The sequence below is a fragment of the Photinus pyralis genome, unplaced genomic scaffold (genome assembly GCF_008802855.1).
Source record: "Photinus pyralis isolate 1611_PpyrPB1 unplaced genomic scaffold, Ppyr1.3 Ppyr1.4_LG7, whole genome shotgun sequence".
Lineage (NCBI taxonomy): Eukaryota > Metazoa > Arthropoda > Insecta > Coleoptera > Lampyridae > Photinus > Photinus pyralis.
The window spans coordinates 1,026,975-1,048,938 of record NW_022170738.1 but is presented as its reverse complement, the minus strand read 5'-3'; the positions used below and the strand labels follow the sequence as shown (position 1 = coordinate 1,048,938).

Genomic DNA, 21,964 nt, shown 5'->3' with positions numbered 1-21,964 from the left:
GTGAATTGGCAATGTATAGGCCAAAAAATAAGGAAAGTCCTTTTGGCATCTCCGTTAGTTATGAACCAAATTCCATGAAATTCAGCACAGCTTTAGCCATATAATAATATACGAATGCCAAGCAATATCTATACCCAGGAGCTGGTTTGCTATACTCTTGTGTAGACATTTATTTCAAAATAAGAAACGAAACAAATTTCAGCATGATGCAAATTAAAGTAACACTAATAAGACAGAAAAATGACATCTACAATTTGGTGTTCAACGGCATCTACCATCAATTGAAGACATGTGGGGTATGATGGGTGGATGGATAAATGATTTACCTGGAAACAGTTTAGCTTTAGATGATCTTTACATGCGTCTTTTAGAATCTTGGGACAGTATATCAAAAGCTAGCATCCATTCGCTAATTTCAAGTATGCCCAGTCGAGTATCTGAATGATTAAGAAATAGTGGGGAGGATCTACACATTATTAGTATCGTTTGAACTTGTTGTAATGGTATTATATCGAAATAAAGACAATTGTCCTGAAACTTTCATCAAAAGTTATCAAAGTACACTCCGTGTTCATGTATTTCAGGGGGTACTGTATACATTCTTTCAAACTTTAATGGTTCCTGGCAAAATGTAAGGCTCCACTAAAAGATCTGGCTTATTGATTTTTTCGCTCCTGAAGGTGTAAAAATTTCGAAATGCATCAAGAACATTTTTTTGCAAACAAAATTCGTTCCTAAAAATATAAGGGTTGATTTATCCCCGCTATTCCTCAGTCAGGTCTGCAATTCTATGTTTGGATATTATTGGAGAAGTATTGGACAAGTTTTCAGCGTGTCTCAAAATTGTACCCAAAAATGTTTCTCAGCTCTCGGACTATAAGTAACTCAACGCATCGAGTACTTTCCAACGTGTTTTTATATTCGAAATGTCATTATGCAAGTGTGATCTAGCAATCAAAAACAGAGGATTAAACCATTCACTTCAGTAGGGGGGTGGAGAGGGTTAAACTGGAACGAGAGGATTAGAAAATATAAGTAATAAGAGTTGTACTCTCTGACTAAATTATCAATCGCCACAAGGGGGTTGAAATATTCATCCTTTCCAGTGGGGGATGAAACTGAACTGAAGTGAGATAATTTTTTATTTCAAACGTGTATTAGAAAGCGCTACAATCCAGGCCCATAGCCAGGGGGTGGCAAGGTCTTTTAAGGATGCTGCCAGACCTTTTAAAATAAAAATATGCAACAATAAATTTCCCCATTCGTTCCACATTGTGCATTGTGTCCACATGTGTGCCGCGAATTTGTAAAAATTTGAGTATTTATCATACTAGTAGGTAGGTAAATTTTATAATTTTTCTTTTTTTTTTAACTTTTCTTAAACCGCGTTGAACTTGAAATTTCATATAATTTTCGTGTGCGACGCAAAAAGCTGCCCGCTCTTACCATCCGTTTGCCCTACCTTCACTTTCGGTCTGACTACGGTCCTGCTACAATCTTACAGTGATTCAAATATCACCACTAGGAAGGGTTGAAACTAGGATTGAAAGCCCCTTTGGTAAGGGTGCAGGGTAGGGCGATAAGTTCAAAGCAACTTTAAAGCTTTATCTTTTTAATAAACATTTCACAAAAAAGTAGTATAGGTATATCATAGTTGTGTAGAATTTTATGCTCTACAATTTCTGATAACAATATTTTTTCCAAAGGGAACCATTAAAAAGATATGATTGAAAAACTAAGAAACCAACCAAATTTCGGGGGTTTTGGGAGTGGTACGGGGGGAAGCACAACCACCAGATGACATGCAAAAGAAATTGGAACTACTTACTTCTCATTTTGCAAGTTAAAACCCTCTATTCCCTGGACTATAAGAGTATTAGAGTTGTAAACCGGTACCACCCTTAATGGAATCGATTATCAACCACTCGCAAATAATGTGTATACTAGCAGTCAATCAATCTTTATTATAGACGCCAAAATGGCAAAACCTTTTACAATTTAATGTATGCAATTCCATAACTATGTTCTCTTCTTCCTCTCCACATATCCTACATTTTATTTCTTCTTGTCGCCATTTCTCTTTCCTTCTCTCATCATTTCCACATCTGAATCTTGCCATTATTTTTATATTTTTTATTCCCTCCCATAAATATTTTGATAACGTTATTAGATCTGTGTAACCACGTATTCCTCGTGCGCTCTCTTTCTTATGCGTATACTTATTATGACGTAATTTGCGAATGAAATCAGTAAGTGGAGTGATACGAGGTGCGATTACATGCTTTACTAGGCGGAAAGTTTACCATCGAAAACTTACCATCAACACCAACCCAGTTTATTTGTTGTTATTTTATCTACCAACTTTGGTATCTAATGCAAGAAAACAACGCCATGATACTTCATAAAGTCTTTCAATAAGGAATAACCAGCGAAGGGTTTCTGTTCTGATCAAGAGAAGCAAAAGTGAAGCTCAAAGAATTTGAATCAATTTATTTCAGTTGTATGAATGTGTTAGGGGTAGTTGTTGAGGATATTCGATTTATGTTGTTATTATCGACTGAATTGACTGAAAAATTGTACTCAATCGTACAGTATCTGTGACTATTACCTTTAGTTATGACAAAAACTGTATTTGTCACTTTTTAGTAGAAATAGTTTACCAAAGTAAAGGTCTTCAGTATCAGTCGGTACAATTGTTTCTATAAATAGTGACTTTTAGCAGTGAGCAGCACTGTATTATTAGGTACATGATTACATACATTTACCATTTACACTATATTTGAAGTTAATGCAGCACCATCAATACCAAAAAAATCGTATTTACGAGATATCTAGTCAGAATTAATTTTTCAATTTTCTCGCATGAATAAGTTAATTAGAAGCTGTAAGAAATGTCCCAAGCAAATGGTGGTCGTGATTATGTAAAAAATATATCTGGTTAATTGTAGATCAATGGAAGATCAATGGGAGTTGTCTCATTTCAATGAGCTTATGTTATTTAATCACTGGAACCGCCTCGAAATCTGCGTATTGGTTAATATTGCGCCCTTTTTAATAGGAATATAGTATTACATTTATTAGATCATCATAAAGATCAACTCACCGTGGAAATTTTTGAGTCAGCTTGTTCTGAGAAAGAGATGGGATTGATTCACGACCTTTAAAATCGTCTAGGATTGGTAGGAAAAAAGACACTAACCAATGAAAAACTACCATCGCTATTTTGAAAGTTAATCCGCTATTGTGTGCGTTCACAATTTTACGTAGAAACTAAGGGGGGATTAGTCAGATTTAAAAAGATGAATTAATTAAACTCTTGAGTATCCCAGCTACCAGAAGTAAGCCGAATTTTTTTGAGTATATCTTGTTTTGCATTCGAATTATCAATGATAACCGAGTGTTAGTTAAAAGCAAAGAAAGTTATTGGTGAACATTTTTCGAGTTTTCTAAACGTGTCGAACAAGTCCTTAAACCGAAAGTTACATGTTTTTGGAAATCGCGTAAAAATTTTCATTGGAAGTGCGACAAAGGGAATGTTAAAAAATCGCAAATAGAATTAAGCAAATGGACGTTTTAACGCCGAAAAGGAAATTAAATAACGGGTGTAGTGACAAAATTCTTAACTAAATACTAGTATTGTCTGGGTGAGAAAGGATACGTCAAATAAAGGAGCCTCTTGATATCACGCGGAACGCTGAAAATAGAATGCCTACTTTCTCGAAGCAAATTCAAATCCCAAAATAGCCAGAAACATTTGCCGCCGTGCTGGCAAAGTATACATAACAAAAATATCGAACCTCCCTATTCAAAGGGTTTCTCGAGTAACGTTATTTTCAAATTTAATCTATAAACTGCCTAGCAGATAGGCCACTCATTACACACATAATTGTTTGATGCAACAAGTAAGTGGTTTTCATGCCATGAGCACAGTATATCCTCTTTAACTGTGCCATGAGTATTGAAAAAGTACTACTATAGCATTCAACTACGATTCGAGCTACTTACTTTCGACAAAATTGCTCCTAATATAAAAAAATTGAAATTGTTGACTCGAGAAAGAGGTTTAACAGAAAATAAACCATAAAGAACTTTGAATCACAAAATAAAGAAGGGAGTAGGAAGAAGAAAGTGATTAAATTTTCAAAATATATTTTCCCTGAAATTAACAATACTTTTGGCAATTATTGGCAAATCAAGTTGACTAGTATACATAGGACTAATTGGTGTTACATGAATCCCAATTTCACACTATATGCTCGAATTTCTAATTTGTTTAGCCAGCTAACTGAACTGAAATACTGTCGATAATTGAACACCCTATATTAATTTTGAAATACTCTATCAGATTGCGACCACTCTTTACATATTTCTGTTACCTGGTAGTTGTTGCGTTGCCTCTGGAAATTGTTCTGTGCAAATCAGAGGTCATACCATTATTGTCTGCTTGAGTTCATCTGCTCATTTGGGGTTGGTTAATCTTTGTGTTAAAAGACACATAATAAATTAGGTACTTTCCATTAAAGGCCTCTGTTCCATCTTAAATTAATAGAAAAATTGTAAAATATGTGTGGCAACGGTGTTGATCATACTAGATATGTATGCATAACTTCCATGACAATAACAATACTTTTTCACTAAGGCGTCGGTTACGCACCAACTGTTAAAGCTATAGACGTCTAATCTACTAACGCTACCTTCCATTTTAAAAATGGGAACGTCAACACCAATACTAACAGTCCCTTGAAACACAGCCTGCGGGTGCGTCTCAAAGGTTATCAAAAAATATAAGTTACTTCTATTTTTAATATCACAGTTAACGGATACGCCAGAAGATATTATATTCTTCACCTCGAATTCCGCGCAACCCCTGTCATTAGCCATCCGCTGCACTTCGCGAAGAATAAACTTAACTGCTCTTTCGACTATCACTCCATTGGAAGGAATGGAAGTGTAACCCCTGCAAGTGCACCAGTGATTCTCAATGCCGGCTTCTTCACAAGAACGATCACGTTTGGCGGCTTCGAAAAGTGACTTACACTCGGGACATGCCGAGCTAGCCTTCATCGAATACTTCTTCCCAGATAAAACCAGCACTTCTTGCAAAGTCATGTATAAATCATAAGGCGTTATTAACCTATTCGAGTTTAGCACCAAGTTACTATACTTTCGTGGAAACTTGTTCTGAAACCACTTTGGCACAGTCATATAGAAAAACGGCAGCCTCTCCTCCAGCCAACCTGTATGAGTATACGTCACGGTACCAAATCTGATACCGTGGTCGCTTAAAAAAATTACAATACTATTGGCAAAAACTCCCGTACGATTAAGGCTTACTAAAAATTCGGCGAGCTTCACGTCCATTCTCGAAACGGAATTAATCTCGTTATGACTGAACGAGTTCATCCAGAAGAATCCGAAGCTGGCGTACTTTCGAAATGTGGACGTGAAATCGCGCGCCAAATTCATAATTCGTTCGCCGGCACTTTCGGGACCCGTACAGTATTTGACCCCCTCCAGTACGACGGTTTTGAGGTTTTTCTCGGCCGCTAACATGTAGGGGCGGAAGTAGTAGTCGGTCGGTTTTCGCTCGAAGCCCTTCTTGAGGTAATTGAATGTGCTGATATCGGTTTCGTCTTCAGCGTAGGCGGTAACGAGGCCCAGTTTCTTGTAGTCGTACCAGAGTAGGTCGCATTTGTCGAGCTGCCCGGTTACTTTGGGGTTGCAAATCTTGAAAGCGGTTGATACGTTCATGCCCGTGAGTATCCCCATGATGTTCGGGAAGGTGTTGTCGCCGATTTTGTTGTAGCCTTTAAATTCGATCCAGTCGTTTTGTTGGAGATAGTTGTAGGTGTAGGGAAGTGAACGGATCATGTTCAAACGTGATACACTGTCGACTCCAATGAGCACAACGCTTAGATGAGTGTCGTTTTCAGTCTTTTCGAGCTTATTCTTGATCTCGTCGGTAACGGTGACGACGTAATGAACGTTTTTGTACACAACCTGGTCCTTGTGGGTGTTTCTACACCACACAACCACCACGTCATCTTCCAGACGAACAAAGTTTGAAAAGTCGATACACTTTGAGACCCTAAAACAGAGGTACCTAACAAGGAAATAGTTTGCGCGAGCTTCACTTACTTAACGACGAGATCAAACGTTTTCCAGCTTAGGCTTGAAGCAACGCTCTTGTAGCAACACTGAAGGTTGTCGCTGGTATACTCCTTTTGTGCGGTTTGGTTTACGTGAAGCGTGGCGACGTTGGCCTTCTTACTTACGTACGTGAGCAACGGTTTATCACTACAGCTGATATAGCCTTTGGGATTGTAATACGGTAGAATTTCGGCGTTGAACGGTTCCAAGCTTGGTATTTTACATTTTGTACTGCGTACCAGATAATTTTCGGCTAAAATCTGAGTGCTGGCAAAGATCGTTATAAAAATTTGAGCATGCGTACCTCTGTCTTCCGTTGAGTTTATTTGTGCGGTTAAATTTAGAAAGAATTTCTTTAAATCTGAAACGAAAAAAGGCAATTACAGTAAAAATATGTATTGTTTTGAACCTTATACAACTCCCTCATTAACCTCTTCATCCTTTATTGATGCACTGTACTAAACCTAGAAGCGTAATGGTGTATTTAAATTTTATCGGCTTGTTAAAAATTTCCACTACATTCTTTGGAGCAAGGGGAGAAATTTGTTTACAATGGTGTGTTGTTCCCTTACCCTAAGGTACCATTTAAAATGTTTCGGTTGAGGAGAAGAGATTAATAAAGGAAGTTTGACCTCCTATGATGCGTTTCATCATATATCGAATCATATATCATCGTTCGGTGACCGAAAAGATTCCTGTCGTTCCATTGGGCCCCATTTTTTGACATTTTTGGCACATTTTTGAAAAACAAGTTGTAAATCAGCATATGCATGATAAAACGCATTTTTGGTAATACCAGGGGCCTATTCCATAAAACTACTTTCCAACTTTTCACTTGTCATTTTGCCCTTGCATAATTTTGAAGTGCAAATATTATTATCTGTTCCCTCAAATATTTTAGTCAACGTACCACTTTGTGTGTTATTTAAATAGTCTTTATGGACCAAAATATTATCTAAAAATTGCAAAGTGACAATTTTCCCCTCTTTCTTTCAATCTTTCCGAACCATCTCGTCGTCAAATATAACTACCATCTGTTTTTACGTCGGTGAAAAAACATCTTCTTATCTTCAGTTAATTAGTTTACGCAGTGATAACGAAACTTCTTATCGCAATGGCCGGATATTTACAAGAGACAACTTTAACAAAACATTCGCCCAATTAATTCCAGATGTTCGGTAACTGCAGTAAAGTTGGAAATTCTGTGACTACTAATCCAATAAGAAGATATTTCAGTCTTTTGAACTTTCACTATGAATTCGAGTTATCTCGAACGATCTAACGCTTTTAGATTCTCCTTTGACTTCAGATGCCGCAAAAGTTATAATGGACAAAAAACTATTGAAATTTCAACATCTGTTTACAAAATTAGTAATACTTAATGCTCACACTTCGTTTTAGCTACTAAGACATTTCTTGATCATCCCAAAATTAATAGATCACTTACAAAGGTGAATTCTTGATAGGTACTTTCGATAACGAAAACTTTACAACTTTGGAAAAAATCGTCAACATTAAATTAAACATTAACCAATCAACAGTGGCTTCCTTACTTATCCAACACGGAGGCCTTCGATTTCAAAAACTTGCTGATATTTTTCCAAGCGGTTTTCTTTCTTCTGTAAATGTAGTTTCTGGTTTAATCTGCATCTTATCTCTCAACGGAGTAGAACTGAATCCAGTGGTTACAAGGAATCTTTGAAAGTTTGGACAAACAGAAATTCTGACAAGATTCCTACAGAACCTTCCTTGGGGACATCATCAACACAAGCGGAATATGTGATAAAATTAAGATCGAATGTGATAGAGACAAAGCAAGGTTCCTTGCTTCTAAATCCCCAACTTGAGGGGCTTGGTTGAATACTCTCCCTTGTGTCAATCTTGGTACTTTACTTAATGTGTGTCCGTATTGGCTGCAATATACAAGGTGAGTTTTTTCTCATTTTAAGCATTGGATCTCGAAAACATACAGATTCAGGGAAATGAGGAAAGAGGTGTCGTTTTAAGAGCTTATTTAAGATACGCTTTTGTTTTTTGAAAAATCCACAGTTTACTAGATATGAGCGAAAAACGGATTTAGTGATTTTTCATTTAACTGTTGTGGAATAGTTGTTAGAAATACAGCAAAATGACACGAATAAAACTTGTAGACATTTTAATGCTTAACATTATGAACATACTAGTAAATTTCTTTCTATATTTTACAATTTTTGAGTTATAATCGAGGTTATAATACAAACTTTAATTTTTTTTAATGATAGCCATAGTTGGCTTTGACATTTTTAAAAAGGACAACTTTTTCTCTTTATGACGATATAAGGCTTGCTAAATGTACTTTAATAAATAAACGCGCTGCAGGAATTTTCCTATTATTGAGGGGAAAATAAACAGAGTTTGCCATGGAAAACAACATATAGTGAGATAGGTAATAAACTGTGGCACATTTAACATATTTAAAGGCCATTTTGGAAAATTCACTATGAAAGTTAATTAACAATTATATTCAATACACTATTAAAAGTAGATCGTATCATGCCATGGAAAACAATAAATAAACAAAATACTGCGGCTTATTGTTGAAGACCTCAAGAAGACTTGGATTTAATGTTTGGTGCGGAATTATTGGATCACGGACCTTTAATTTACGATTAAAAATTGGACAGGCCAACGTTATCTTCATTTGCTATCAAATGAATTTCAAGATATGTAGATATGGGTTAGATTTGGAAACACGACGTAATTTACGCTGCCTCGTTGTGCAACGAACTGCAAGTACGAGAGCACCTAAACCAACTATTTCCAAAGTGATGGATAGGTAGGAACCGGTCGGCCCTTTAGTCACCAAGATCGCCAGATTTTTCAATTTTAGATTTTTCCTTTTCGGTGTTCTAAAAGGGTTTAATTTATCAGCGAACTTATGCGATAAAAGACTATATGATGCTGTGGTAAATGCCTTTCGCATTTTAGATGGTAGGATAATATGGAAAGCTGTAAATTCTATCGCGAAAAGATGCCGCTTGTGTGTAAATATTAATGATGGGCACTTTGAACATTTTTTACATGTAATTACTTCAAAGTAGAAATTTAAATGTAATATTTCGTACTCGTAATTCTTTTCGTTGTCGTTCTATTTGTGGCGCTAAACTTTTAAGTTAAATATTATAATAGACTGAGTAATTAAGGGAACCAAAATGTTTCCCATGGTAAACTCAGTTTTTACTACTCTTAATAATACAAACAGTTCTGTATCATGTTTATTTGTCAAAGTAAGTACAATGAACCTTATATCATTATAAACAGAAAAAAATGCACTTTTTAAAAATGTCACAGCCAACTATGGTTGCCATTTAAAAAAATGTAAGTTTGAGTTATAACTCGAAAATTATAAAAGAAGAATGAAAATTAATAAATGTACTTTACTAAACGCAAAAAAATCTACAATGCTTGGTCTTTGTATATTTCTGTATTTCTAATATTAACGATTCTACAACATTTAAAAGAAAAATCACTAAATCTGTTTTTCGCTCATATCTAGTAAACTGTGGATTTTTTTCAAAAAACAAAAGCATATCTTGAATAAGCTCTTAACACGACAACTCTTTCCTCATTTAACCGAATCTCTATGTCTTACGGTTTCCGAGATCCTAATGCTTAAAATGAAAAAAAGCTCACCCTGTATGTGAGCCCCGCCGTTGTATTTGCGGAGAATCTGTTGATCGTCAAGACACTCATGGTTTTTCATGTTCTGAGAGTGCTGGGAGATAATCTCATCATAGAGTACCTAATTAATGATATTATCCAGAAAGCTATTCCTTCAGTTCATATTCCTTCAATTTTGGAACCCACTGGATTGTGTAGAAAAGATGGAAAAAGAGCAGACCTTATGACTATGGTCTCATGGTTTTCACTTAGTTTGGGATGTGACTTGACGCGATACACTTGTTCCTGCGTATTTGTTAGCATCTGCAAAGTCTTTAGGAAGCGTGGGTAACTCAGCAGTTGTTAACAAAAAGAGGAAATAGAAATAGAAGCAGGCTTACTTCCTTTTGCCTTAGAAACTCTCTGGGACCTTGGTATTTTAATGCTGTTGATTTTGTTGGTATGTTAGGAAAAAATAGTGAAAGCTGTTAGTGGTGAATCCCGTTCTAAATCCTAACTAATTCAACGCATCAGCTTGGCTACACAGCGCGGTAATGCTGCTAGCATTCTGGGAACAGTTTCATCCACTATTCCTTTAGATGAGTTATTTTAAAAAAATAAAATAAAAAATAATAACGAAAAATAAAAAAAATTATCTAGATTGTGTTTAATCTCAAATTACAACGAAGATTTTACGGAGTTTTCACAATTTGGATGGAAGTTGAGCCGTAGGTACATGGAGAATTTTTGGAGCCGTCGAAACATATTTCTGTGCGAGTGAGTAGGTATGTATAATAACTCGCATTTGGCTGTGAAATCATACAGTTTATAGCCAAGAGCTTCGCCCGCTCTTGAAAATTTCTTAATATGGCACAATATAGCATGCTCATAAATGATCAAATATTTCCTAAAAAATTTAACAAATGGAGAGATAGAAAACTTCACCATTTTAAGTGGCGATCCGCGGTATTAATTAAGAAAGTGTTTCAGGTTGAAAGAGGGATTTAATATGGTATAGTACACTTTCCTTCATTAAATGAGTTAGATTTATTTTGTGTTTCCGTGGTTGCGTTTCCCAGGTTGTGAACCCATAAATAATATACCTACATAATATATTATTATCATTTTAATCTTTTTTGCCACCTACAATATGTAGTACAGGTATAAGAAAGGTTCACAAACTTCCCAACTGTTATGACAGATTTTGGATACGAAGGAACTCGATATCAATGATCATCAATCCACCTGTCTGTGCACTTATTTCCTGCTAAGTCACCAAACCGAAAGTAAGTAAAATTGGCTCACCTGTTCATAGCCGTAGAAAAGCTTTTGAAAATGTGCGTATTTTTTTATTTATTAAATCAATTAAACGTGGGTATTTCCTGCGCAACCTACTCACGTGGGCAGATGGACAGACTAGTTTTAAAGTCAATACGATGCACATGTATCAATCGAGGTCGATCTTTTTCCCAAAAAAAATTGGAGCATAGAAAAGGATTTAGATCGATTTAAGGCCAGAAAGTGATGGATACCAAAATTAATGTTTGATTATATGCACGTCTGGAACTCAAGCTTTCATACAGCAAAAATCTAAAATCGATACGAGATCTTCTTCCCAAGAAAATCGGTCGGTACATAAATAACGATTTTGGTATTTTTTGCCCAAAAACATGTTGGTCACCAAAAATTCACATGGCCATTGAGCAATCGAGTTTCCCAAGAAAATTGTGCATAATAAACAATTATTTTGACATCCTATGGGTAAAAATATTTAGGTGACCAAAAATACACGTGTATCATTTCTCGGTCATCGAGCAATCGAGAGTGATCTTTTTCCCAACAAAATTGGGGAATAAATATCGATTTTGACCGATTTAGGGCATAAGAAAGTGATGAATGCCAAGGTTAATTTTTGATAGTTGCACACCTGGAACTCATAAGCTTTAATTCATATAGCGAAAACCGGAAGTCGATACGAGGTCTAGCGACTGAGCTATAGCACGGAATGACAGACAGACGGAAATGTGAAGACATAAGCCCCCACTTTCGTGGGTTGCTCAAAAAGCAAATTTCTTGAGCCGGTGGTATCTGAGCTAGACACAGCAATTATTAATATTTCGCCCGCCCGTTCTTAGTAACTAGTCTGGCTACGGCCCTGACTTTTTTACACACTTTTTGTGGGAATTTATGGTAAAAACTTTTCAAAAACAAAAACGGCCAGGTTAAACTCGATATTGACTTCATTTGTAGTCCTTGTGATGTTTACTGTTTAAGGCATTTTTCTCTGGGGAATAGTTTGATGCAGTTTTGTTGGACTATCCCATTGGCAGTGTTATTTTGCAGTTTAGATGCATGGTAGCATGGAAGTTGTTTAGGTTTATTTATAGATTTTGTTTACTAATTATAATTCCTGCGCCATTTAATCTCCCATTATCAAGCGGACTTCACGATATGCGAAAGTCGAGCCGATTTACAAAACAGCATAACCATATATCTAATATTATTTTTCACTTATCCAAAATTGCTTCGGTTTGTTGAATGGAACGCTGAACACAATTATTTCTGGGCATATCTTCTCGTTTTCCTATCATGCGATTAGAAGAAACTACCCTTGATGAATGAGCCTTATCGCGGAGGACAATTGATCCCTTTAACTTGAATATGGTCTGCATTAGGTAGGAGGTTGCCTTCTTTGTCATTTAATCAGCTCATGAAGTCATGACAAACAGTAATGGGACGATTCGAAGCCTTGGGAAGCTTAATATTTTACTACACGCCTCATTACGTCGTGGAAACTGGAACAGACGTGTTTTGAATTCCTCTTCTTCTTCTTCTTTCATGTGGCTCATCAAACGTACCTGTTCTAATAAACTACTGAAAGTGCCATGCTTAAGTCGCTTTGGGGCAGTGGCGAAATTTAATGTTGGTTTAGGTCTTTATTTCAAATACCATCTTCGGCCGTGCAATGAGAACTCAAGTTATCAAAGGAATCAGTTACCTAAGCAAAAATGCTTCTGAATTTGGATCAAGAGGGTTGTCATCTTCGTCAAGTCGTCCTATTTCGGAGACAACGTTGTTTTGCTGTAGCAAAAATGAATGCGGGTCAATCTAGATCATGATGGTTGTTAAAAGAATGGATTTACCAATTCTCTCATAAGGTACGGTTGGTTGTATAACATGCAGGCGTCGGAGCTTAAAAAGCGCGTAATAATTTATGCACCCCTTATTCATAAAATCGATTAAGCGCCCCTTAATTAAATACAAATTTCTCGCGAAGCGCGAAATTTCCGAGGTCCGGATTACACAATAAAGACTAAATTCGCGTTTTTTCCATCACCAAAACCGCCCCAATTCTTTTTAATTAGATTTCTGCATCAGAGCGCTCTAGATTAAGTTATATAGGTAACTGCCACTCACCTGCTTTGATTGTATACTCTAATTGATCTAGCTCTACAGCTGCGCTTGATTTTAACGGGGGTTGAAGATAGAATACGCATAGTAAGGATAAGATTAGTAGGAACAGAACGTAGACGTATTTGCGATACCCCATGAGGTGCTTTTTCAGCATTTCTATAGCGTGCAGGTACCTGAAAGAAACCGTGAAAGATTTGAGCGAAATCGCTCCTGTTGTGCCACTCACCGCTACTGCTAATTTGAGAATGTGGGATTAAATTTTACATTGTTTATGACTGTGTTATTTATTCATCGAACTGGAGGTTGAAAATATCATTGTGGTTAACATTGTGATAAAGACGTCAATGTTGCGACGCTTGCGCCTCTTATCCTTGGAAATATTCGCGACCAATTTTCGACGGGCGACGCCACCGACGCCGCGCCGATAAAATTCTCCAATTATTGCGATGATTTTACGATTCATGCTGCGCTTGTAAATCTAACGTATTCGTTAAGGATGAAACAAGCATTTGCATAAGTCAACGATCGCTTCGCGTACGCATTTCCCGAAAGCAGGTTTTTCTCAATTTCGTCCGTAAATATCGACGGTGGCCACAAAGGTGACATATGCCAAATAAATTGCGTATTGAAAGGGAACTCGATCGATCAGATTCTGATATATTCGAAAGCAGCAGCGCTCTTTCGACCAATACGAACGAAGAATGAAGAGCAATCCAGAAGTGTACAACGAGCGAGGGATTGAATCTTATAAGGATGTCATAGAAGAGGGGTCGGTCTGTTGGTTTAGTTTGGTATAAGCATTGCCGCATGCAAAGTTTACTTCTTGTATGTGATTCTGAAAGCTACTTTGATTGAACTGGAAGACTGAAATGTGTTAAATGAACTCGCAACTTTTTTACGCTTTATTATAGTACGCGCGCTTTGTGTTTGTGTAAGAAGAATTTTCAACTTCAAAATGAGTTTTAGAATTTTTAGTCTTTCGTGCTTATTAGTAAGTATAATTTTTTTTAAATAATTTTGCACATTTTTGTCTTTGACAAACTGACACATTTTAAAAATACATTGAGGTGCTATTAGTGAATCAAACGTACCTTTCTACTATAAAAAATACCTCAATTTTTAACATTATTCGGTGTAATTCAAATTGATTTTAAAGCTATTCACTTTCATCAAAAGGGGCTAAGCTTTTTTTAATTTACGTCGTAGCCTGCCTTTAAAGTTTGATTTTGGGCCAAAAAAGGGACATAACGTATTTCTCATACCATTTCAAGGTAAATATATTGATATTTCTTATATTATTTTTTCACCATCTTTTTCCAAGATTAGTTTAATCCAGTAACATCATGCCTCCTATACACCTTTTAGCTTGAATTATATGATCATTTAAATAAAACAAAGTGGGTAGGTAATTATTGTACAGGGCATAAAAATGTTTGTCTTTTTCTTTTTTTTGGAGTAGATATTTCATGTTTAAAGGGAAAAAAAGGTTCAGCTTCGGGTGTAATACTCTTCACAAACTCAAAAATTTCTTTCACAGAAAAATCTGACTTTCATATAAAAGCTTGAACATAGGGGAGCTTTAGTTTAGCTTTAGTTTCTAGGGTAGGTTTTTGAAAATGTGTACGTAGGAGTTACTCTGAAGGCCGAATCGATGTAAAACATTTTCGAAATGGTGGCATTTCCGAAAATATCGGAAGGATCTAGTAACTTCGTTATTGTAAATGACAACCCCTATTTTTTATTGCATTTTTGGATTCTACGTGAAATTTCAGTTCTTTTCATAGACATGTCGATATCTACAATTTATGGTTAAGTTATTTTGACTTGGCGGTTGCAGACGGACAACTGTACCTAGAAATTGATTATTTGAAAACTGTTGTAGTTACAGCAACTCATCTTTACCAGTGCATAGAGAAAGAATGGTGCTTTCTTTTAGTGTACTTAAAAAAAGTTCAGTTGCGTACAACCGCGCCTATATGGATATCCAAATTTAAGAAAGTTCAAAGAGTAAAAATTCAGTTTTATCAAATGAAATGACCATTTTCTTACTATTGCATTTGATAGAGAATATAAATTGGCATATTTTGATGTTATATGTTTTTACAGCTATCTTTAACAATTTCTGATTTATTCCCATTTATTGAATTGATACCATTCTTTTTCTTTTTAGTAGTGGACCGTGACATGTTATAGGTATAGTCCTTTATTTCAATGGTTATAGGGTAACAAGTTTTTCAATAATGGTGAAAATGAGTCACAGAAATGGACAAAATCGCAGCACGTGCTCGGTGCTTGCCGTACATTCATTGATAAATCGATATCAAGACAGACCGCGTCCTAATGATCATACCATTCGAATTGTTTGAATTTTGGAAACTTTATACCTCCAAAAGAATTACCCTAGAGCAAGACCCATTGTTGAAAATGAGGCTTTGTCAAAATCCTTGGATATTTCACGGCGTACCCAACTAATTATTTGAGAGACGCGGAAATTGCTTAAGTATTAGCTGCATCCTAAGAAACTACCATTATCGCCCGTTTTCTTTTCATTATTCGATGCAACCCGGGGACCTCCCAAGACGAATTGAGTTTTGCGAATGGCTAACGTTAAAGGATCAGGAAGAACATTCTTTAATCAGATTCACATTACTGTTGCGATCAGAATTCTCTTTTGAATAGGTAGAGAAAGTACCTACACTTCCAAGTGTCTCAAGTAAAGTTCAACGCCGACCCTTAAATTTTACGTAATACTGTTGTTCCTGCAACAGAAGATCCGCCTCTGCAGGAATATGTTACTATGCATGCATTACCAACAAGATGGTGTGCCTGCACATAATGCCGGAAGTGTTTTCGAGTTTTTAGATGCCACTTTTCCAGGGAATTGGATCGGAATCCGCGGACCATATACAGGGTGATTCAAATGCGGGAGCCACCATGGGTATAGGTATCTCGGAAACTGTAAGAGATATATTTGTATTTTGATACTTAACAAAATGGCGTTTTGAAATTGAAAAAAAAGAAAATGGCTTCCATAAGAAAAAACAAAGTTAATGGTGATTAACCGGAGACGAAACGTCTGACTTATAATTTAAAACTGGCATCTTGTAGAGGGACAAAAGTGACCATAATAATGTGTCAATTAATTAGGCTCGTACGCCATTTTGGAACCCACTGACACTGACTTAACGCTTGCAAAACATTGCATGTCCTATTGATTTTTTTAACGTTTATTAATGCAGATAAGATTTGACACATTGAACCGTTTTTCTGTGCACAGATTTGGACTCCAAAATGGCAAACGAGTCTGCTACCTTAATCGAGTACTGTAGTGTCACTATAGATTTGTTTTAATTCCATTGTCATAAATTCATGGCCCACTACTAAAAAGAAAATCCGAATAAAATGGTATCAATTCAATAACATGTTGATCATGTTGATTTCGAAAAAATCAACTTTTTAGGTTTGAAGTAATGAAAATTGACCATTAGTATTAACACAGCCTGTAGAAAGGCGATCAAAATTTAAATCATTTTCATGTAGCATCAAGTCAGTATTGTTGATTTGAGCAGACGTTTTGAAATTCAATCAACTGAGTCATAGGTACAAAGCAGTCAAAGGTCTAAATTTTAAAGAATCTTGAATAACTTGAATACTTTTGAGTTTCCTTGTAAATTTCAAAAATGTAATAAAATACAGGGTGTCTTTAAAACAAGAAAGTTGCTAACTACATCCGGTGAAACCGGAAGTGAAATGGTCATGATAATATTTTCTTTCAATAGATCATGAAAAGTTATGTTACTATGCATATTTTCAAGTTTAAATTATCATTGAGAGCCTGAATACTTGAATTTTCAGCGATGTTCAAAGGATACTAGTGAAATTAACTATTTCCATACTTGAATCCAGCAGATTTCGTCTTTTTTTAATCAACTAAGTAATTATTCTTTAGCTGCTTATTAGTTATCTTTAATTGTGAACAGTACAACTATTTTTACGGCTTAACAATTTTATATCCACCTTGAATTTCATTTTCCCAGTATTTTTGAGTGTGTTCTATCAAAAAAAGGAACTTTTATATTTAAAGAGCTATTTTTTAATTTGGCAGTTTTCGCAGTTTTTTAAGAACTTTTCAATCAGCCTGAAGACACAAAACTCAATCTGGGACACATTATAGTAAATGAAATTTGGCAAAAAAAACATAAAAAAGTGAAGCTTCGGTAAATGCTTTAAACTGCCGACTTATTTAAAAAAAAAGTGCCAAATTCTTTACAAAACAACTTCCTAGCTCAATCCAAAAATAGCGTTTTTAGAAGAGTGTCTTCAAAAAATAGTAAGTGTAAAGGAAAAACGCTTCCTACGAAAGTTCATTATTTTCCGATGTAGAATAAGAATATTCCATAAAATCATAAAATCATTTTTTGATATCTCCGCTAGTTTCCGCAATGATCGACTGTCTCAAGATAAATGGGCCACCCTGTATATAAATTAATTAAGTCACATTGAATGAAATGTACAGAATTGGTAGTCGCAGCTTATAAAAGAAGTGACAGTTACGTCCTGGACTACACCTCAATTTGTGACGCTCTAGAAACACCAATGAATCATCCCCTGAAACTGATATCTATTCTAGGCAAAAATGCTTGCTTTTTGACTATTTTTTAAAGAACACAGTATTTCTCTAACCTCTATGGGTGATGTTGAATGAAAGGAAAATCTTATTCCGGGTGAAACTAGTATGTTATCACCAATGTTGCTTACTTGCACAAGCATTTTCTTCGCCTTAGTATTTGCAGTTGCAAAATATGAATTAAGCGATATCTCGGGAACAAATGCAGATTTTAAAATTCTTAAAACTTTGTTAGAACTGTAGACTAGGGCCATATATTTTGTGATAACAATTCTTAAATGAAATGCGCCATCGCCAGGTGGCTCTACCTAACTTAATTCTTTTAAATGGAATACCGTACTTTTTAGTAGATTTTTGGAATTTACAACATATTTCTGATAACTTTACTTATAGGTAAGTGTTTACTTGTCGAACTGATGCCTACAAAATACAATCGTTTATCATTAATTTGATATGAAATTTATCTTCATTCATTTGATTTTTTTAGCATTTACTTTCATTAGCTAACTTTTTCTCGAAAAAACTACAAGAGACCAAAAAGTTTCAAAATAAAACGGAGAATTAATTTTTTATTTTACAATATACCAGAGGCGCACCAAAAAGTTCAGGGGTAGAAAATGGAACATGACTCTTGAAACAACATCACTCTGTAAATTCTCCATTGACACGACCAATTATGTAAAGCCCTTCAGCGTAACTTATATTTCATATTTGAGCCAAATATCTGCAGGAGATACGAGTATAAAGAAAAAACTTAAGAAATGGCGAAATTATAACACCCTGTAGATCGATAATGCACTTTTTGTCATAAAATATAAAATAGGTACATCATATTTAGAAACACTCTGTATGTGCAAATACAACAAAATCACTGATTGGGTAATCATGGAAGGATCACCACCACGTAAGAGTTATTTTTTACCCAATGGCACTTTGTAATTTGTATCTGCCAATTGTCACTTGTATTTGCCAATAGACGCTTAGTAAGTGTCTTTTAGCATTCACTGTCTACTAATTTACTCTTACATTTTCAAAATTTCCTACAAGCTTCAAACTTAATTCAAAACTGAAGAGCCTAAAGAGGGGTATACATCTGAATTTCGAAAGGTTTTAATGCCTAGGTTTTAACTTTAATCGTCAAAATTGTAGGTTCCAAGTATTAAACATCAAACTACAAATTTTAGTCCGCAAACTTAAAGCTTCGTAATTCAAGCCTGAAACTTCAATCCGAAACTGAAGCTGTTGTTCGACAGCATTTGAGATTTAAGAAGTTTTAGGAATTAAATTAGTAAGTTTCAAATTTCGAATGTGAGGTGTTGAGGTTCAAAATGAAACCGCCCAATTTCAAAACTCGAACCGAAATCAGCAATCAAGCTTCGATGTTTTTGAAATGCCTAGTTGCCTAGATGCCTAGATCAACTTTGGACGTTTGAAAAACAAAGGTTCAAGCTAAAACTTGAATTTTATAACCACATTTTATTGAGGTAGATTGAGTATTTTTTGTCCATGGTAAAAGTAAATTGAAAAATGTTTTAATTAATTATTGTAGGACTGTGTATCTTCAAGTCAGATCCGCTTTCGTTTAAATAGAGTGAGAGGCATTGGCTTTCATTTGGAACTGAAGCCGTTATACCGTTATGTTTAATTCTTTTTTTTTGTTCTCTAACTTCATTTGCTCATGAGATCAGAGATCAAAATCGTTAAGCGGATATTTGGGTCATACGGATCTTCATTACAGACTAATTAGAAATGATACATATATTGCAATGTTTTAAAGCATTACAGAACGAGCAAAAGGACTTTAGTCACATGTTTAATTTTTACAGAAACCTCAAAACCTTGCAAACATTTTATTTGTGAAAAGAGAGAGATAAAAAATGCTATATTCATAGTCATACCTCGATTCTGTTCTAGTGCAATTTTACAGCATGTGGTCTGGCAACATTGGGCAAGTTCACAAGAAAGATCTAATTAAAGATAGCGAGATGAAAATGATTATTGCATTATAATTAAGAATGCGGTTATATTACTATGTTCATAAACTCAAAAGTTGGGGTTTGATATTATTGGACAACTACTTTAAAAACTATTTTGTTTTTTGAAAAACTATCCGATGTCATTCTGTCGAATGTGCACAAGCTGGTTACATTCCATTCGGTGTTCCGTGTTTTGGCTCTTTTTTGAGAATAATGGTATGTCGCACATTTCAGCTTGTGGGATCCATGAACCCTCTTCTGATTGGAAAGTTCATGTAGCTCAAATGAAAATGAATAGTAGAAAGACTGCATTTTATTGAAAGTAACAGTAACAGTATTTCCTTCTTCGTCACATTTATAATAAAACTAAGTGGATACTTAAAAACAAGCAAACAATTTCGACTTTGGGGCGTCGGATTAGGGACATTGTGTTTCCTTGGCCTTGAACGCCACTTGGGTTCTCCATACCCAAATGAAAGCTGCTATAGATCCTGTAAAAGACAAGGAAGTGTGTTAATTTGTTCTAACCAACAGCGGCAAAACCAACAGGGAATATGTAACAATTACAATTCAAAATAGAAACTGGGCTAACGCGCCTAATCTCTCGTACCAATCTAAAATAGATATTCGTTGTCCTAATAATTACCATGTCACAAATTACAAATTTATAGTGCGCACACAATACCTATAGTTTAAAAAAGGATATTCATCTCGCAGTTATCTCAAAGAATAACAGATGTCCAATACAGTCTTCCGTTATAGAATATAGGTGCAAATTTACTTCTTCCACGTTACAGTTATGCAATTCTTCTTGGACGGCGCGAAATCAATTTTCTAAATGGAATGTTCTACCTTTTTTTATTGCCACCTTGAGAAAATTAATTACTTCCACTCATAAATGGATTAAACTTACCGATATACTAATTTTACGAATTTGACACAGTTTTGATCTTTGCGACCATTGAAAGTGTGGAGTAACAAGTACTCATACTGGTACTTAGTAGGTATATATTAAGGCTAACTAGTTGCAGGTTCACACGAACATGTTCAAATTACTACATTTTCTAGCTGGTATTATGGTATCAGGTGGTTGACCTAAAAATCTGATAAAAGTGTAACAATGATGTGCCTAATTAACTTTAAATGATACCAATTCGGTAGAACGTATATGCACTTCCTATATACAATAATTAAAAACTCTACTAAATTAGCCGTGTCGTGTTTATATTCACAATATGTTATTTGCCTTATGGGAATTTGCGTAGGTGCACGGCACATCATCCTTCACGGTTGCGAAATTTTTCAATTGGTATAATTTTGGGTGATACTTACGGTCAAGTACCAGACGTTAAAGGATATGCCGTTAACAACTACAAAGTATAAGTACTTGTAAAGTGTAACAATTACACTCTACCAGTTTGTTTATTAATTTCTTTATTTAAATTTATGCTATGTTTACGCAGGGTCGTTGACACTTTTTTTCATTAATAATTGCGTTGGCAGTTAATAGCACCAATATTTCAGATGAAACTGGTACTGCTAGATGCTTATTACAGAATCTTGTTCGAGCAATCGGTATTTTCCGAAATCACTATGTTAATACGCTGATGTCATCAGAAAGGAGTTGCATTTACTCTGAACAAACACTCGTTCCATATATATTTGGATAGAATTGAGATTTGTGTATATCCCGAGAGCTGTTAGACATTTTTGGGTATGTAGGTATTTGAGGCACCCTGTAAAGGTTTCCAAAATTTCTCCAATAATAACTAAACGCAGAATTGCAGACCTGGCTGAGGAGCAGCGGGGCTAAATCAACCCTTATATTTTTAAATATACGAATTTTGTACTTATGCAAAACATATCCTTAAGGCATTTCAAAATGTTTATACTTTTAAATTTAGTATTTAAAGAGAGGAAAAATCGATAATCCAGATTATTTAGTCGGGCCTTACACTGAAGAAATGTATACTGGCCGCCATAAATACATGAACATCCAGTGTACTTTGATCAATTTTAATGAAATATTTCGAAATAAGACACGATACAAATTTTAACTTGATACAATTGCAATTACTAATAATATGTAGATCCTCGCCACTGTTTCTTACGGATTCAGATAGGTATTCGACTGCGGACTGGGCATATACTTCACTTG

General features: G+C 35.3%; 2 protein-coding genes and 1 long non-coding RNA gene across 5 annotated transcripts in view; 1 reads left to right on the top strand and 2 right to left on the bottom strand.

The window, feature by feature from the left end:
• LOC116176281 (sortilin-related receptor-like) overlaps positions 1 to 21,964 on the top strand; it is an 81,560-nt gene that overhangs the window by 45,029 nt on the left and 14,567 nt on the right. Inside the window, exon 1 of one of the 3 annotated variants that reach the window (XM_031494772.1) lies at positions 13,620 to 14,194. The exons of the other annotated variants lie outside the window; for them this stretch is intronic. Within the exon in view, the coding sequence (XP_031350632.1) occupies positions 14,159 to 14,194 (36 nt within the window). The 5' untranslated portion in view covers positions 13,620 to 14,158. Of the gene's footprint in view, positions 1 to 13,619; positions 14,195 to 21,964 lie in introns of those variants that run through there. 3 annotated transcript variants of the gene reach the window in all.
• Positions 4,133 to 13,577, bottom strand: LOC116176278. Its single transcript, XM_031494766.1, has 5 exons — positions 13,430 to 13,577; positions 13,207 to 13,376; positions 6,455 to 6,511; positions 6,139 to 6,403; positions 4,133 to 6,088 (listed from the first exon to the last, which is right to left on the bottom strand). The coding sequence occupies exons 2-5, from the start codon at positions 13,355 to 13,357 to the stop codon at positions 4,543 to 4,545; spliced, it is 2,019 nt and encodes a 672-aa protein (XP_031350626.1). The 5' UTR covers positions 13,358 to 13,376; positions 13,430 to 13,577; the 3' UTR covers positions 4,133 to 4,542.
• Positions 20,213 to 20,924, bottom strand: LOC116176282. The gene is made up of 3 exons (XR_004146418.1): positions 20,720 to 20,924; positions 20,492 to 20,674; positions 20,213 to 20,297 (listed from the first exon to the last, which is right to left on the bottom strand). It is a non-coding gene; the product is annotated as an uncharacterized LOC116176282 (long non-coding RNA).

Coding starts and splice junctions, on each gene's coding strand:
- LOC116176278 (XM_031494766.1), bottom strand. CDS start 13,357: ATGCTGAAAAAGCACCTCATGGGGTATCGCAAATACGTCTACGTTCTG. Junction 6,512..13,206: donor AGAGTATACAATCAAAGCAG/GTGAGTGGCAGT, acceptor TTTTCGTTTCAG/ATTTAAAGAAATTCTTTCTA. Junction 6,404..6,454: donor AAACTCAACGGAAGACAGAG/GTACGCATGCTC, acceptor CTCAGATTTTAG/CCGAAAATTATCTGGTACGC.